At 38.9% G+C, this 19984-nt stretch overlaps 1 protein-coding gene across 2 annotated transcripts in view; it reads left to right on the forward strand.

The window, feature by feature from the left end:
* The window catches only part of TMEM38B (transmembrane protein 38B), an 86446-nt gene extending 80804 nt beyond the window's left edge, over positions 1-5642 (forward strand). For both annotated transcript variants that reach the window (XM_011948238.1, XM_011948239.1), the window contains one exon: positions 3687-5642. In XM_011948238.1, the coding sequence (XP_011803628.1) occupies positions 3687-3902 (216 nt within the window). In that variant the 3' untranslated portion in view covers positions 3903-5642. The remainder of the gene's footprint in view (positions 1-3686) is intronic.
* Positions 5643-19984: the final 14342 nt, after the last annotated feature.

Consider the following 19984-nt stretch of genomic DNA (forward strand, 5'->3'; position numbering starts at 1 on the left):
TTGAAAATGCAGAAATCACTGGTGTTCTGTGTCACTCGCGCTGGGAGTTGGAGACTGGAGCTGTTCCTATTCGGCCATCTTCAATCCTGTTCTTAAGATGTTATTGTCTAAAAAGGAACATGAGATATGCTAACTCAACATTTTAAACTTTATGAGGAGAGGTACTACGTTTGCAGTATTCATCACTGCATCATTAGCATTGAGTCTAGTGTATATAGTTGATTTTTAATATATATTTGTTGACTAATAAATGGTCAAAATGCTCTTTCACAGGTCTCTAATTATTGCACACTTAAAGATATATACCAGAAATGAACAGTTCATTTGCCTAGCTGTTTTTACATTTGTAAAAATATAAACCCTATGATTTTAATTTATTTGAATCATTCACGTTAATAATTAGCAAAGTCCAAGAGAATGGCATAATCTATGGAGAAAGCATAGAGTGATCAGAAAACCTATTTGAATATGCCATGTGCCATAAGGGATTCATTTTAGGGCCAAGTGACTTTCATTGGAAGACACTGATAAGGGCTTGTTGGAATAAACACGAGTTACACTGCAAAGGATTATTTGAATTTGGGCAGGTGGAGACAGGAAGAAGTATGTTCTGGATGAAAAGAGAGATAAATTGTGCAAATTTTTCTTATATAGATATATTAAGGTATCCTTTGCATTAATGCTATGAAGTAGATGTTATATTTATTCATTCAGTGTATTCTCAATGCTAAGCACTATAGACAATATAAAAGTAGATATAAGTGCCATTTGTACTTATATTGTGTGTCACATTTTACTGGACATTTTGAAATGGTGTAACTTCAGATATATAAACGATTTCTTTACCTGAATTAATGTATATTTTAGGATATGTTGAAAATACCAAAATATTTTTAGGGCTTCTATTTTCTTTTGTTTCCTCTCCTTTTTAAATAAGAGACTATGAAGCCAAATACTGTTTAATTTAGGTAATATGCTTTTTCTTTTAATAGCTGGCTAAATAAGGAGACAGTTTTATGTTTTATTTGTAAAAGAGTAAGGATTTATTCTATTTGTCCCTTGTTAAATCACCTTGTCACCTTGTTAATTATATTATATTTGTCACCTTGTTAAATCAAGGTCTGGTAAGAGGCTGATTTCACAGAAGTTTGTCCTTGAACCTCATATGTCTATCTCAGCAGTAATTTCTGATGCCAACAATACTTCTGAACTGAGTGATGAGTCTTTTGGGAGTGGAGATTCTATTAAAACACTCGACTTTGAAAAATACTTATTATAGTTCATGTTCTCAGAAAATATTTTAAACCCTGACACTCTTCTCTTTTGGATCTTGTAAAAAAAAAAAAGACATTGCTGTTTTCCTGACAGTAGACCATTGTTTTTTATTTGAATTCTATTATCTTTTATTTCCAGTTCCTTAAGTCAAACTATGACCAAGGTGATTATGCATGTGTGTCTCATTGTAACTATTTATTCTAAGGAATAATTTAATATAAAAAAGTCCTTAGATCTTACCCAATAATGGCATAAACTTGGAGGTTAATGTTCTATTTAGACTCCTTATTTTCCATTCTCTCTAGGTGGGTACACTCATATTTATGCATATACCTTTCACTTGTGTGATAAATGACTTCCAGATCTATATCCATTATTTAAATGTTCCTGGGAAATCTCCATTACTGCCCTTACTCTTCTTTACTGTTTGGCAATTACTGATTTACTTGCCTGTCTCTGACTAGTATGTAAGCTCCTTGAGGGCAGGGACTACATTTAACATCTTCTGGAAGACAGTTGTTAATGTTAATGCACAAGCAGAATATTTTAATCGTATTGTTAGTTTTAGATTTAGTGTTGTATTGCATTTCAGTTTGCCCTTCTACAGTGTAATCCTTTTGGGGTCTTACTTTAGCCTGAAATATATCCCTGGGCAATTTCACCTCGTCTGACCTTGAATTCCAACTTACCTTCCCAGTACCACGCAGCTGGCTGCTAAAGTGTCTGCTCAGCTCTTTGGCCTCCCAATTGTTGCTGTCTGCTAGACTTTTGGATTCTCTTCCTTCTTATGTATGCAGAGTTTAGGGATTGGTAAATTCCTCCAGGGTGAATTGCACAAGGATTTTAGGGCTCACTTCCATGCTGTTTCCTCCTCTTTGGGCTGTATTGACCTCAGGTCCTTACAGCTTTGGCCTTCTTACATACCAACCTATGGCTCCTTATCCCCCCGGGCTTCTGCTTTCTATTCCCCTGTGCTGTGAATTTAGGTACATATCTTCACAAGAAAAAGCAAGGGTGAATGTGGAACTCACTTTATTCAGCTTTTTTTCTCTTGGATAGTAGCCCCATCAGGTTATGCCTATTTCAGTTGTTTGTCAGTGTCTTTTAGCAGTTACTTTATATACTTCTGTCTTTTGTTGATTTTCGTGAGAGACTGAGTCCTGATAGAAGCTATTTAATCATGACTGGCCTGAAGTTCATGGGCTTGTATTTAAAAAAAATTTTTTAATTGAGTTCAAATTCACATAAAATTAGCTGTTTTAAAATATACATTTTGGTGATGTTTAGTACTCTCACAATGTTGTGTGTGGATGTGTTTTTAATTTATATAAATTATAGTACACCATGGCTCATTTTGTGTCTCATTTTCACCTAACAGTATGTTCTAAGAATTTTTTGCTTTTTCTTTTCTAGTCTAACTATGGCATAGTATGCATTTAACTTACCTATTCCTTTTGTGATGAACATATACTTTTCTTCCAACTCCCCACACTGTATTGCAACTAGTAAGAATTTATTCTTGATACCATTTTCCCCAAGCAGGTAGGTTATGTAGGGGTCTTCTTTGGAAATTTGGTCCCCAAAATTTCGAGTTTGAGTCATTATCTGTGTTCTAGAGGAATTGACTCTTGGGGAAATTCCTGGATTCTTTGGAGCTATTCTAGACTTGAAAGTTCTCCTCCCAGATTTATGTTGGCATCAGTCTAATTTCTTGAGTATATCTAAACATCTGTGAACACTGTGCATTTTGCCACATAAAGGAATGGGAGCACTCTCTACCCCTTGAGGTCTTGGTTCCTTTATATAAAAATATATATGGAAAAAATTGGGGGATAGAGACTTTCTACAATCTGTTGAGGGTGGTATTCTGCAATTCACTAAAAGTCTGTCACTTTAGATGATGATAGTCAGTGTATTTAGTAATCGAACTCAAAATCTGGATATTGCAAACTTCTTTACCACTTACTAGCTTTGTGACTTTGGGCAAGTTATTTAACCTCTCAGAGCCTTGGTTCCATGTCTCACTGATGAGGGTAATAATAGAGTAGTTGTTGGGTTAAAATTAAAGAGAATGACAATGTAAAGCACTTATCTTAGTTCTGACACAAGTGCATGGTAATGTTGATATTTTATCTTACTTCCTTTGAATACTAAATGCATTTTTGTGAAAGTAGTTATTCTGCTCATTTGGCACCCCAAAATATGGTACCTTGTATTATTTTTAATGAGTTGTGTTCTTTTCCATTAAGTATAATCTTATGGAGAACAGAGATTTTACCAGAATGTAGCTTAAATTGCTTTTCCTGCAGTTTACATTAAGAATGCATTTTGATTTTTTTCCTTTGTTTTTCTCTCTCTTGAGAAACAAAAAGCATTTGTATTTAAATTCAAAAGTGAACTTTTTCCCCCAGATAACCATGATGACTACACAGACTTCTACTATGACATTTGCACCTGTTGAGGATACATTGAGTCGGATGCTCTTTGGCTGGCAGCAGCCGTTTTCGTCACGTGAGAAGAAAAGTGAAGCAAAATCACCTTCCAATGGTATTGGTTCATTGGCCTCAAAGCCTGTAGATGTTGCTTCAGATAATGTTAAAAAGAAACATACTAAGAAGAATGAATAAATTTACTTGATGAGCTCTACAAGGCCAAAAAAATTTTTTTTCTTATCTACCTGTTAGATTGTGATAATTTTTCTATGTATGTGATGTGAAATGAAGACTATAAATATGGAATGGAGATGACAGAAAGAAAGAAATTCTTTGTTTGAGGAAGACTTCCCCTTTCTGGATTGTAATTCTTGAGTGTTATGAGTGTATCATGTGATTATGCTTTTCTGGTATAAGGGATTGTGTTGTGATTATTTGAATAGTTTTATATTAATAAAAGAAGGCAAAATTTTTTAAATGTTAGAAAAAGCAGATCTGTCATTGCAAAGTAACAAAAATTTTAAACTTTTAAAAATGTAGATATTTTCATATTTTTAAAGTTTGAATCTATTTGAGCTTTAGTTCAGCAGAATTAAATTTTTACTTTACATTATCATTAAAATTGCTAGGTATGGAAAACAATTCCCATTTTGTTTTGAACACTGAGAAGAGTAAACTTTTCCTAAAACACTTTATATTATAAATGAAAATAAATTGCTGCTTTATATTTTAGATATAAACATCATATTTTTTATTAATACCTACATCAAATGGAAAATATCTGAAAGTTTTTTTCCATAGCAGATATTTTCTACTAGAAGTAATTTTACTACTTTTCATTTAGAACAGAGTATGAGTCTTAATCTGAAGTCTTTCTCATGCCCTTGTTATAAAAAAAACTACTGTTTTTTTCCCTCAGGAAAATCAAGGGTGTAATTTTTAATAAAGTGTTAATCCCATGTTTTGTTTTGTAATTCTTATTTTAAGAGCTTGACTGATTTTTTTTTATCTCTCATTAAAACACGTTTGTTTTCATTGTAAGGGAAATTACTTTTCTCAGCATTTTGCATGTCCTTTCTAATCTTCATTGGTGTGAATATATTGGTCGTAGTTACTGTAATTATTCAACAAAAAGTATCTCAGTTCAAAAATTTTTCCACTATGTCTTCTTTCTAGTGGCTACTGTTTTAGTTTCTAGTTGAATGTCTCTGACAAGCTTTCATATGGTTTTGTTATATTTTCATCTACATGTACATGTGTTATTAATTTTATTTTAAATGAAAACTAATCACCTTCATGTGGAAATGCTCTGAGAATTGTCCTCAGGCATTTGGCAGTAACCAGCTAACCAAGAAGAAACAGAGAAACCAGAACTTCATGTGGCAGTCCATTCAGATGAAAAATGATGATATAAAATCTGGTTCCTTCTTAGCAAAATAAAAAACAAACAAGAAAAGATACTAAATGATGTTAGATTTTCTTACTTTATGATTTAAAAGTCCAGTTATAACATTAAAACTCTGTAACCTAATTTCTTTTACCAAAACCATGAACCTACTACCCGTATCAGGTATTTTGGATGGTTTAGAAGTACTCAAATCACATTCAAGTTGTTGTTGTTATTTTAAATTTTTAACAAATGTAAACACCAGCAGGTACTATACTTTTACTTGCTTAAAAAAATTGGGAGGGGGCACTTTTCATAGTCTTGGAATGCTAACAAGATTATTTTTAATATTGTGACAGAAAGCATTAAGTATTTAAGAGCTCTGTATTATATTTGATACTCTTACAGTTAAAAACTTTTCAGAATTAATACATTGTTAATTATTGACCGGTTTTAAAGTTTGGGTTTAACGATAGTTGAAATGAAAGGACTCTTGTTTTACACTTGTATTAAAGACAAATTTATTAAAATAAGTTATTTAGCACCAATGGAGTATTACATTATTTTTATGTTTCTTTTATATTTTCATGAGGTAGAGTTTCAGAACTCATCTAGTGTTTTGACTAATATGGTATATATTCAGTGATTACTGTCCAAATGGGACATTGGTAGAAACTTTATTAATCTATGCAAGTATCCTATAATCCTCAATTCAAGGCTCTTAATGTAAAAAATGTATGGGAGAACATGGCCTAGGCCTGAAACCCCCATCCTGAATCTATTCAGGTCGCCTGTAGAGTCTTGACTTGGATTTGCAAAGCAGGTTGTTAGACTCCTTACCCAATGTGAAGTGTGAATAAGGCCTATAGACCTGCCTCACACAGATAATCAGAGGTGGTACTGAGAAAGTCAAGTCCTAATAGGTCTCCTTAAAAAAAAAAAAAAGAGACAAAAAGCTGGCAAGAATATGAGCCAGCTTCCCTCAGTGATCTCACTCTCAAGTAAAACATGGGCAAATGAATATCAAACTGATTTATCAGATTAATCACTCTTCCTTACTGAGGGAGTATCAAGTAAGGGCTGGAGAGAGACAAGATATGTGGAGCGGGTGGGTTTCAGTGGAAATGATAGTCTCCCTGTGGGTAGAGACCAAAAGGTAGAGAGATGAGAGAAGAAGGGAGACTCTGGTTAGTGTGTGTGTGTGTGTGTGTGTGTGTGTGTGTGTGTGTGTGTGTGTGTATATATTTTTTTGGTCTGTTCCTTAAAGCCCGGACACGTTTCCATTAAAATCCACTTCACATCACAAGTTGATTACAATTGAGTGGAACATTGCAGGTTGTAAATAGAATAATGTGTTCAGAATGCTCTCCCTTTCCCCCGGTAAAGCCCTGTATATTGTTTGCCCCAAGTGCAATTCACATCCTTGGTAATATTCATTCAGTTGTTTATTCAACAAATATTGAGTACCAGATATGGGTCAATCATTGTCCTAGGCTCTAAAGATAACAGAAAACAAGAAAAATGCTTTCTCCCTTGGAGTTTATATTCCGGTGTTGGAGAGACAGATAATAAACAAATGTGTTCTTGTAGTGGTAATAAAAGTTACGAGTAAATATGAAGTAGGACATAGGGATAGAAAGTGAGGGGAGTGGGATTGTTTGTTACAATAGGACTGCTAGGCCTTTCTGTTAAAATTGCATTTTAACAGAGACCCGAAAGACATGAGGGAGCAAACCATGTAGACTTGTGGGTAAGTGTAAGGTTCATACTGATCCTTCATATACTTGATTTAAAGCATATATTCCCCCCAAATTATTGAATTTATTTTTCTTTTGAAGAACAATTTTACTCTGTAGTTTGTAACAGACAGTACCTCTTAAACTATTTTTTACAGTTTTTGTTTCTTGAGGTAAGGTTTGCATACAATAAAATGCACAAATAGTAAGTGTACATACCGTGAGTTTTGAAAAATGTATACAAATTTATAACCTAAACTTCTGCTTGGACATGTTACTAGCACTTCTGGAAGTTCCTTTCCAGTTAACTCCCCTACAACTCAACTTAATAAAACTGAGTCATACAATATGTTTTCTTTTGTGTAGACTTTTTTAAAACTCAGCATAATGTCTTTGAAATCATCCATCTTGTTGCATTTATCAGTAGTTCATTCCTTTATAATTTCTTAGTAGTTTTACTATATGGGTATACCATAGTTTTTATCCTATTGATGCACATCACTGCTGTTTCTTGTTTGGAGTTTTCTGAATAAGCTACTCTGAACATTTTTGTATAAGTTTTTGGTGAACATTTTGGTGAATGATTTAGATTCCTTTGGGCATATACCCAGTAATGGGATTGTTGGATTGAATAGTTGTTATAAGTTCTCTGAGAAATCTCCAAACTGCTTTCCACAATGAAGTAATATACATTCCTACCAGCAGTGTATAAGTGTTCTCTTTTCTCTGCAGCCTCACCAGCATCTGTTATTTTTTTACTTTTTAATAATTGCCTTTTTTTTTGAGATGGAGTCACACTCTGTCACCCAGGCTGGAATGCAATGGCACAATCTCTGCTCACTGCAACCTCTGCCTCCCAGGTTCAAGCGATTCTCCTGCCTCAGCCTCCCAAGTAGCTGGGATTAGAGGGTGTGTCACCACACCTGGCTAATTTTGTATTTTTAATAGAAATGGGGTTTCACCATGTTGGCCAGGCTGGTCTTGAACTCCTGACCTCAGATGATTCACCCACCTCGACCTCCCAAAGTGCTGTGATTACAGGCATGAGCCACCACGCCCATCCAATAATTGCCTTTCTGACTGATGCGAGATGATATCTCACTATGGGTTTGATTTCTATATCTCTAATGGTTAGTGATGTTGGGCATTTTTTTATATGCTTGTTGCCATGTGTATGTCTTCTTTTGAAAAGTGTTGATGTTCTTTGCCACCACCCATACCCTTCCTTTTTTTTGAGACTGAGTTATGCTCTGTTGCCCAGGCTGTAGTGCAGTGGTGCAGTGGCACAATTTTTGTTCACTGCAACCTCTGCCTCTCGAGTTCAAGTGATTCTTGTGCCTCAGCCTCCTGAGTAGCTGCAATTACAGGCGTGCACCACCATGCCTGGCTAATTTTTTTATTTTTAGTAGAGACAGGATTTTGCCATGTTGCCCAGGCTGGTCTTGAACTCCTGGGCTCAAGCAATCCACCCACCTCGGCCTCCCAAAGTGCTGGGATTACAGGTGTGAGCTGCCGCCCCCCCAGCCCTTTGGCCATTTTTTAATGGGGATGTTTGTTTTTTGCTTGTCAATTTAAGTTCCTTGTAGATTCTGAATGTTAGACCTTTGTCAGATGCATAGTTTGCAGATATTTTCTCCCATTCTGTAGGTTGTCTGTTTACTCTCTTGATAGTTTCTTTTGTTTCCCAAGGCAGATGTCCAGAATGGTGTTTCCTAGGTTATCTTCCAGAGTTGTTATAGTTTTCAGTTTTACGTTTACTTCTTTAGTCCATCTTGAGTTGAGTTTTGTATGTGGTAGAAGGAAGGAGGCCAGTTTTAATCTTTAGGATATGGCTAACCAGTTATCCTGACACCATTTATTAAATAGGGAGTCCTTTCCCCGTTGTTTGTTTTTGTCAGCTTTGTCTAGGATTAGATGGATGTAGGTGTGCAGCTTTATTTCTGGGTTCTCCAATGTGTTCCATTGGTCTGTGTGTCTGTCTTTGTACTAGTATCATGTTGTTTTAGTTACTATAGCTTTGTAGTATAGTTTGAAATTGGATAGTGTGATGCCTCCAGCTTTGTTGTTTTTGCTTAGGATTGCTTTGGCTATTTTGGTTCCATATGAATTTTAGAATACTTTTTTCTAATGCTGTGAAAAATGTTGTTGGTAGTTTGATAGGAATAGCATTGAATCTGCAAATTGCTCTGGGCAACATGGCTATTTTACCATATTGATTCTTCCTATCCATGATCATGGAATGTTTTTCCATTTGTGTTGTCTCTGATTTCTTTCAGCAGTGTTTCGTAATTCTCACTGTAGACATCTTTTGCCTTCCTGATTAGCTGTATTCCTAGGTATTATTTATTATTGTTATTTTGTGGCTATTGCAAATGGGATTGAATTCTTGATTTGGCTCTCACTTGGGCATTATTGTCATATAGAAATGCCACTGAGTTTTGTACATCGATTTTGTTTCCTGAAACTTTTCTGAAATTGTTTATCAGATCTAGGAGCCTTTGGGCAGAGACTCTGAGGTTTTCTAGGTATAAAATCATATCATCTGCAAAGAGAGATAGTTTGGCTTCTTTCCCTATTCAAATGTCTTGTCTTTCTTTCTTTTACCTGATTGCTCTGGCTAGGACTTCCAGTACTATGTTGAATAGGAATGGTGAGAGCAAGCATCCTTGTCTTGTTTGGTTCTCAAGGGGAATGCTTCCAGCTTTTGTCTGTTAGTGTGATGTTGGCTGTGGGTTTGTCATAGATGGCTTTTGTTATTTTGAGGTGTTTTTTTGATGCCTAGTTTGTTGAATATTTTTAGCATGAAGTTATACTGAATTTTATTGAAAGCCTTTTCTGTGTCTATTTAGACGATCATGTGTTTTTTAAGTTCTGTTTATGTGACGAATCACATTTATTGTTTTGTTTATATTGAACCAACCTTGCATCTGTGGAATAAAGCCTACTTGATTGTGGTTGATTAGCTTTTTGATGTGCTGCTGGATTCCATTTGCTAGTATTTTGTTGAGGATTTTGGTATCTATGTTCATCACGGATATTGATGTAAAGTTTTCTTTTTTGTTTTGTCTATGGTGGGTTTTGGTATCAGAATGATGCTTGCCTCATAGAATGTGTAAGGGAAGAGTCCCTCATTCTCATTTTTTTTTGGAATAGTTGCAGAAGGAATACTCCTTGCAGTATTCACAGTAATATTTTCTCCCCCATTGGATATTAGGAACAATATAACAAGGAGGGTGTACACCTCCTGTGATATTGGGAGTAATATCATCCTTTTCCCCCATTGATATTAGGAAAACATCACAGAAATACACCTATTAGAAGTAATATAATCCTCTCTTTTCCTAAATATTAGAAACTGTATCACAGAAGAAGTGTACACCTTCTTGAAAATTGGGAATAACATCATCTTCGCCACTGCTCGATGTTAGGAACAGTATTGTGGAGCAGGGGTGTACAGCTCCTGCGATTTTAGGAGTAATATCATCTTCTTCCCCCCCGGATATTAGGAACAATATCACAGGAAGGTGTACACCCCTTCACTATTGGGAGTAATATCATCCTCTTGCTCCCTGGATAGTAGGAACAATATCCCTGGGCAGGACGGGGGAAGCTGTGTACAACCCCTGAGATATTAAGAGTAAAGTCATCCTCGGCTGGGCGTGGTGGCTCACACCTGTAATCCCAGCACTTTGGGAGGCTGAGGCGGGCGGATCACAAGGTCAGGAGATCGAGACCATCCTGGCTAACACAGTGAAACCTGTCTCTACTAAAAAATACAAAAAATTAGCCGGGCGTGGTGGCGAGCGCCTGTAGTCCCAGCTACTCGGGAGGCTGAGACAGGAGAATGGCGTGAACCCGGGAGGCGGAGCTTGCAATGAGCCAAGATGGCACCACTGCACTCCAGCCTGGGCAACAGAGCGAGACTCTGTCTCAAAAAAAAAAAAAGAATAGAGTCATCCTCTTTCACCTGGGATATTAGGAACAATATCACAGGGGGAGTGTACACCCCCCGTGTGATATTGGGAGTGATATCATCTTTTTCCCCCTTCCTGGACTGTAGGAACAATATCACAGGGTGGGGGTGTACACCCCGTGCAATATTGGGAGTAATATATTCCTCCACGTTCTGGATATTAGGAGCAGTATCACATGTATCTGTATATTAGAAAAAATATCACAGATGGGGTGTTCACAACCTGCGATATTGGGGCTAATACCACTTTCTCCGAACCTGGACATTAGGAGCAATATCACAAGGTAGGTATACACCTGCTGTGATATTGGTAGTAATATCATCCTCTTTCTCCCTGAACAGTAGGAACAATATGACGGGGGGTGTACACCCCCTGTGATATTGGGGATAGGATCATCCTCTTCCCCCTGAATATTAGGAACAATATCACATTTGGGGTGTACACCCCCTGCCTTATTGAAAGTAACATCATCCTCTCTTTCCATGGTTATTAGGATCAATATCTCAGGCAGTGTGTACGCCTGTGATATTGGGAATATCGTCCTGTCCCCACCTGGATATTAGAAATAATATCAAAGGGGGTGTATAGAACCTCTTCAATTTTTGGAGGAGTATCATTCTCCCCCCGATCCCAGGATATTAGAAACAATATCACAGAAAGGTGTATGTGTTTTGCAATATTGACAGTAATATCTCCCCCCTTGAATATTAGGAACAATATCACAAGGGTGGTGTATGCACCCTGCAACATTGGAAGTAATATTCTCTCTCCCCCCAGGATATTAGGAAGACTATCACAGAGGGGTGGGTGTACACGCCCTGTGATACTGGTAGTAGTATCCTTTCACCCTAAATACTAGAAACAATACCACAAAGGGGGCATACATCCCCTGGGATATTGGGAGTAATGTCAACTTCTACCACCTAGATATTAGGAAAAATTTCACAGAAAGTGTGCACACCACCTGGAATATTGCAAGTAATATCAACCTTTCCTTACCTGGATATTAGGAAAAAATATCAGGGGGTATACACTTCCTGCTATATTTTGGGTAACATCATCTTCTCCACCACTTGATATTAGGAACAATGTCGAAGGTGGTGTACACACCCTGCAATATTGGGAGTAATATCACCTTCACTTCCCCCCTGGATATTATGAACAATATAACGAGGGGGGTGTACACTTCATGTGATGTTGGGAGTAATATCATCTTCTCTTTCCCTGGATATTAGGAACAATATCACAGAGGTGTTGTACGCCTTCTGCGATATTTGGAGTAATATCATCCTCTTTTAACCTGGATATTAAAAACAATATCACAGCGGAGGTGTACACCCCTGTGATATTGGGAGTAACACTATACTCTCCCCACCTGGATATTAGGAACTATATCACAATGTTGCAGTGGGGTGTACACTTTTTGCAATGTTGGGAATAATATCCTCTTCTCTCCCCCTGGATATGAGGAAGATTATCATAGGGTTGGTGAACACCCCCTGCGATATTTGGAGTAATATTCACACACCCCCGGATATTAGGAACAATATCACATTGGTGTGTACACCCCCTGCGATATTTGTAGTAATATCATCCTCTCCCCTCCTGGATATTAGGAACAATATCACATTGATGAGTACACTCCCTGGGATATTGAAATTAATATTATTCTTTTCCCCTATGGATATTAGGAAGAATATCACAGGGTTGTGTACACCGTCTGTGATACTGGGAGTAATATCATCTTCTCCTCTCTGGATATTAAAAACAATAGCACAGGAAGTGTGTACCCCATGTGATATTGGGAGTAATATCATCCTCTCCCCCCAGGCATATTAAGGACAATATCACAGTGTGTGTACACTCCCTGTGGAATTGGGAGTAATATCATCTTTCTCCCCTCTGGATATTAGAAACAATATCACAGGGGAATTGTCACTTCCTGCGTTATTGGAGTAATATGCTCTCCCCACCTGAATATTAGAAACTGTATCACAGGGGGGGTGTACACCCCCTGCGATACTGAGAGCAATATCATCCTCCCTTTCTCTGGATATTAGAAATAATATCATGGGGGAATGTACAGCCACTACAATATTGGGAGTAATATCATCCTCTGCCCTCCTAAATAGCAGGAACAATATCAAAGTGGGAGTGTACACCCTCTGTCATATTGATAGTGATATCACAGTGTGATATGGCTCATATCACCAGGGGGAAAGAGAATGATATTACTCCCAATATCACAGGGGGATACAACCCGCTTGTGTTATTGTACCTAATATCCAGGAAGAGAGAGGATGATATTACTCCCAATATTGTAACTGGTCAAACCCCACACTGCGATATTTTTCCTACTATCCAGAGTGAAGAAAGATGACATTACTCCCAATATTGCAGAAGGTGTTTACCTGCCCCCCCGAGATATTGTTCCTAATACGTTACATCTGTGATATATCTCTCAATTTTGCAGGGGGTGTACATCCCCCTGTGATATTACTGCTAATATTCAGAAGGGAAGAGGATGATATTACCCAAATATCGTGGGGGTTGTACAGTCCCCCTTTGATATTGTTCCTAAAATCCAGGGGGGAAGAGGATATTACTCCCAATGTCACAGGGGGTGTACACCCCTTCAGTGATATTGTTCCTAATATCCAGGGGTATATTAAACCCAATATGGAAAGGGGTGTACACGCCCCCATGATATTGTTCCTAATATTCAGCAGGATGGGGGGGAGATAATGATGTTACTCCCAATATTGCAGGGAGTGTATAACCTTCCTGTGATATTGTTCCTAAGTAATATGACTCCTAATATCACAGAAAGTGTACACCCCTTCTGTGATATTATTCCTAATATCCAGACTGGAGAGAGGATAATATTACTTCCAAAATCGCAGAGAGATTTGTGATATTGTTCCTAATATCCAGGAATGGAAAGGATAATACTACCCCCAATATTACAGGGAGTGTACACCCCCGTGATATTGTTCCTAATATTCAGGGGTGGAGAGGATGATATTAATCCCAATATCGCAGGTGGTGTATACCCCCCTGTCATATTGTTCTTAACATCCAAATGGGGAGAGGGTGATATTATTCCCAATATTGCAGGGGGTGTACATCCCCATGAGATATGGTTTCTAATATCCGGGAGGGGGAAAAATGGTATTACTCTGAAAAGCAGAGGGAATTTACACCTCCACCCCCCCATGATACTGTTTTTAACATCTAGGGAGGGAGAGGATGATATTACTCTCAATATCACAGCGGGTGTCCACCACCCCTGTGATATTTTTCCTAATATATAGAGAAGAGAAGATGATATTACTCCCAATATCCCAGGGGGTGAACAGCTTTTTTTGTGGTATTTTTCCTAGTATCCAGAGGTAAAGACGATGATATTGCTACCAATATCAGAGAAGGTGTACACACCTCTTGCGATATTGTTCCTGATATCTAGGGTAGGAGAGGACAATATTACTTCCAATATCACAGGAAGTGTATACCCCCTTGTGATTTTGTTCCTAATATCCAAATGGGGAGAGGATAATAATCCCAACATCGCAGGGGTGTAAGCTCCTCCTTGTGATATTGTTCCGAATATCTAGAAGGGAAAGGATTATATTACTCTCAATATCGCAAGGGGTGTACACCACCTCAGTAATATGGTTTGTAATTTTCAGGAGAGAAAAGGATGATATTACTCCTAATATTGCAAGGGGTGTACTCCCCCTTGTGATACTGTTCATAATATCCAGGGGTGAAGAGGATGATATAAATGCCAATGTCGCAGGGTGTGGTCACCTTCCTGTGATATTGTTCAAAATATCCAAGGGGAAAGAGGATAAAATTACTCCTAATAACGCAGAGGGTGTACACCCGCCCTGTGATATTCAATGAAAGAGAGGATAATATTACTCCCAATATCGCTTTCCATATTCATTCCCCTGTGATATTGTTCATAATATCCAGGGAGGAAGACGAAGACATTACTCCCAATATTGAAGGAGTGTACTCGTCCCTGTGATATTGTTCATAATATCCAGTCGGGGAAAGGATGATATTACTCCCAATACCGCAGCAGGTGTACACCCTCTATGATATTGTTCATAATATCCAGGGAGAAAGAGGATAATATTACTCCCAATATCCCAGGGAATTTACACCCTCCTGTGACGTTATTTGTAATATCCAGAGAGGAAGAGGATGATATTACTGCAAATATCGCAGGGGATGTACATCCCCTGTGTTATAGTTTGTAATGTCCAGAAGAAAAGAGGATGATATTTCTCCCAATATTGCAGGGGGTGTACACTCCCCTGTGATATTGTTCATAATACCCGGGGGGAGAGGATAATATTACTCTGAATATCGAATGGGGTGTACAGATGGAAGGCAAGGGGAGAGGATGGTATAAATTCCAATATCGTACACACCTTGTGTGTACACTCCCCTGTGATAATGTCCATAATATCCGAGGGAGAGAAAATGATATTACTCCCAGTATCACAGGGAATGTCCACTCCCCTGTGATATTGTTTGTAATATCAAGGAGTGGGGGAAGATAATACTACTTCCAATATCACAGGGGCTGTACACCCTCCTGTGGTATTGTTCATAATATCCAGGAAGAAAGAGAATGATATTACTCCCAATATGGCAGGGAGTGTAAACCCTCCTGTAATTTTGTTTGTAATATTCAGGAGGGGAGGGGATACTACTCTCAATATCACAGGGGGTTTACACCCACCCTCTAATATCTAATATTGTTTCTAATATCCAGGAGAGCAGAGGATATTACTCCCGACACTGCAGGGTGTGTACACCATTTTTGAAATATTGTTTCTAATATCCATGGGAAGAGAGGATGAATTACTCCCAATATCACTGGGAATGTATATCCTTCCTGTGATATTGTTCCTAATGTCCAGTTTGGAAGAAGATAGTATTACTCCCAATATCGCACAGAATGTTCATTTCCCCCTGTGATATTTTTCCTGCTATCCAAAGCAGGAGGATATGATATTACTCCCAATGCCTCAAGGGGTGTATAGCCTCCCTGTGATATTGTTTCTAATATCCAGGTTGGGAGAGGATGATATTACACCCAATATCACAGGAGGAGTACAACCCCACTTTGATATTGTTCCTAATCTTCAGAGTAGTAGAGGATGATATTACTTCCAATATTGAGAAGAGTTTACACCCCCCGCCAAGATACTGTTCCTAATATCAAGTAGGGGAGAGGGTGATATTACTCCCAATAGCACAGGAAATGTACACCCTGCATGTGTACACCCCCTGTGATATTTTTCCTAATATTGAGAGGAGTGGCTGATATGACTCTCAACATCACATGGGGTGTACACCCCGCTGTGATATTGTTCCTAATATCCAAGTGTGGAGAGGATGATACTACTTTCAATATCACACGAGTGGTACACCCCCCCCATGATATTGTTTATTATATCTAGGATAGGAGAGTAAGATCACTTTCAATATCATAGCGGGTGTACACCTCTTCTGCGATATTGTTTCTAAGATACAGAAAGGGAGAGGGTGATATTATTCTGAATATCGCAAAGGGTGAACACCTTCTTTGTGATGTTGTTCCTAATATTCATGGGAGGAGAGGATTATATTACTCCCAGTATCGCAGGAAGTGTAAACCCTTTTTGGATATTATTCGTGACATCTGGTGTTGGAGGGGATGATATTACTTCCAATATTGCAGGAAGTGTACAACTGTTTGTGTTATTGTTCCTAATATCCAAGCGGGAAGAGGATAATAGTATGCCCAATATCACGGGGGGGGTACACCACTCCATGTAATATTGTTTCTAATACCCAGGAGGAATAGAATGATATTACTCCCAATATCGCAAGGGCTGTACAACACCCGTATAATATTGTTTGTAATATCCAAAAGGGAAGAGGATAATATTACTCCTAATATTGTGGAAGGTGTACAGCCAATATCCAGGAGAGAAGAGGATGATATAAATGCCAATATTGCAGGGGGTGGACACTTTTCTGTGAAATTGTTGGAAATATCGACGGAGGAAGAGGATAAAATTATTCCTAATATTGCAGGGCGTGTCCACATCCCTGTGATATTCTTCGTACTATTCTGTAGGGAAGACAACAATATTACTCCCAATATCGCAGGGAGTGTACACCCCCTGTAATATTGTTTGTAATATCCAGGGGGGAGAAGATGACATTACTCTTAATATCAAAGGGATGTATAACCCCTGTGATATTGTTCATAATATCCAGCAGGGGAGAGAATAATATTACTAACAATATCGCAGGGAGTGTACAATTCCCCGTGATATTGTTCCTAATATCCAGTTGGGGGGAGAATGATATTACTCCCAATATCACAGGGGGCGTACACACCTTTTGTGGTATTTTTCCTAATATCTAAGGAAGGGAGAGGATAATATTACTCCCAATATCGCAGGTTTCTATACACCTTCCTGTGATAATGTTTGTAATTTAAAAAGGGGAAATAGGATATTATTCCAAATATTGTAAACAAGCTGTGTAGACTTGCCTCTTATCCAGGGGGTATTATTGCCCATATGGTGGGGGGTGGACACTCCCCTTTAATATGTCACGTAATATCTAGGGGGAGAGAAGGGTGATATTACTCCCCATATGGCAGGAGTGTGGACACCCCCCTGGCATATGGCTCGTAATAACCAGGGTGGGGAGAGAGGGGTGATATTACTCTCCATACGGAGGGGAGCGGACACCCCTCTGCCATATGGCTTGTAATACTCAGAAGGTGAGAGGGGATGATATTACTCCCCATATGGCGAGAGGTGTCCACCCCTCTGCCATATGGCTTGTAATACCCAGGGGTGAGAGGGGGGTGATATTACTCCCCATATGGCGGGGAGCGGACACCCCCCTGGCATATGGCTCGTAATACTCAGAAGGGGAGAGGGGATGATATTACTCCCCATATGGCAAGAGGTGTCCACCCCTCTGCCATATGGCTTGTAATACCCAGGGGTGAGAGGGGGGTGATATTACTCCCCATATGGTGGGGGGTGGACACCCCCCTGGCATATGGCTCGTAATACTCAGGGTGGGGAGAGGGGGGTGATATTACTCCCGATATGGTGGGGGGTGGAATTTACCCTGCGATATTGGGAATAACATCACCTCCCTCTCCACTGCTTGATATGACAAACCATATGGCAGGTGGGGTGGACACACCCCACAATTTTGGCACTAATATTATCCTCGTCTCTCTTTTTGAATATTAAGTGTAACATTACAGGTGGGGTGTACACCCCCGGCGTTATTGGGAGTAATATCATTTCCACCTCCCCCCAGATATTAGCAACAATATCACAGAGGTGGTTTACACCCGCTGCAATATTGAAATTAATATCATCTTGTCCTTACCTAAATATTAGGAACAATATCTTTGGGGTGGTGTACACCCCTTGCAATATTGAAAGTAATAACATCCACTCCCTCTTCCCTTGATTATTAATTACAAGTCACAGGGATGTGTACAACCCCTTGGATGCTGTAAGTAACAGCATCCTTTCCTTCCCTGTATGTTAGGAAGAATATTACAGGAGTGTGTGTACATCCTCTGCGATACTGGGAGTAATATCATCTTCTCCGCCCTGAATATTAAAAACAATTTCACAGGGGGTTGTACACTTTCTGCGATATTTAGGGTAATATAATATTCTTTTTCCCTGGGTATTAAGAACAATATTATGGGGGGGAGGTGTACACCCCCTGCAATATTGTATGTAATGTCACCCTCTGTTTCCCTGGATATTAGGAACAATATCGTGCAGGGGGTGTACAACCACTGCGATATTGGGAGTAATATCATCCTCTTCCACCCCTAGATGATAGGAACAATATCACAATGGTGGTGTGCACAGCCTCCACTCTTGGGAGTAATATCAACCTCCCCCCTCGTGAATATAAAAAACAATATCATGGGAGGAGTGTGCAGCTGCAGGGCTATTGGGAGTAATATCATCCTCTTTCCCCCTGGATATTAAAAACCGTATTTCAGGGGGTGCATACCACCCCTGCGATATTGGGAGTAATAACATCTTACCCATTGGATATTAAGAACAGTATCACAAAGGAGGTGTACAAACTTTGCAATATGATGTCACAACCTCTCCCAACCTGGATATTAGGAATGATATCATGGGGGGGGCGTGTACACCCTTTGTGGTATTCACAGTAATATCATCGTTTCCCCCGTTGGATATTAGGAACATTATCACAAGGGGGGGTGTACACCTCCTGTGATATTGGAAGTAATATCCTTTCCCCCGTGGATATTAGGAACAATATCACAGAAAAGGTGTACACCTGCTGTGATCTTGGAAGTAATGTCATCCTCTCCTTTCCTAAATATGAGGAACTATATCACAGAAGAAGTGTATACCTTCTCGGAAATTGGGAGTAATATCATCCTCTCCACTGCTCGATACTAGAAACAATATCACAGGGGAGTGTACACCCCCACTCGTGATATTAGGAGTAATATCATCTTCTCCCCCACTGGATATTAGGAAAAATATCACAGGAAGGTGTACACCCTCTTTGCTATTGGGTTGGGAGTAATATCATCCTCTTACTCCCTGGATATTAGGAACAATATCCCGGGGGGTGGGATGGGTACAACCCCTGCAATATTAAGAGTAATGTCATCCTCTTTCACCCTGGAATTTGAAACGATATCACAAGGGGAGTGTACACTCTCTGAGATATTGAGCGTAATATAACCCTTTCCCAATTTGAATATTAGAAAAAAATACCACAGGAAGGAGGTACGCCCTGTGTGATATTGGGAGTAGTATCACCTTCTCCCCACACTGGACTGTAGGAACAATACTGCAGGGTGGGTGTGTACACCCCCTGCAAAATTGGGAGTAATATATTACTCCACCTTCTAGATATTAAGAGCAATACCACATGGGGGTGTACACATCCTGCAATATTGGGAGTGATATCATTCTTTTTCCCACCCTGGGTATTAGAAACAATATCACGAGGTGGTGTATACCCTTTTGTGATATTGACAGTAATATGATTTTCTCCATCCTTGAATGTTAGGAACAATATTCTAATGCAAGGGGGGTGTACAAACTGCGATATTCGAAGGAATAGCATCCC

The sequence above is a fragment of the Colobus angolensis genome, unplaced genomic scaffold (assembly GCF_000951035.1).
Source record: "Colobus angolensis palliatus isolate OR3802 unplaced genomic scaffold, Cang.pa_1.0 Scaffold276, whole genome shotgun sequence".
NCBI classification, from domain to species: domain Eukaryota; kingdom Metazoa; phylum Chordata; class Mammalia; order Primates; family Cercopithecidae; genus Colobus; species Colobus angolensis.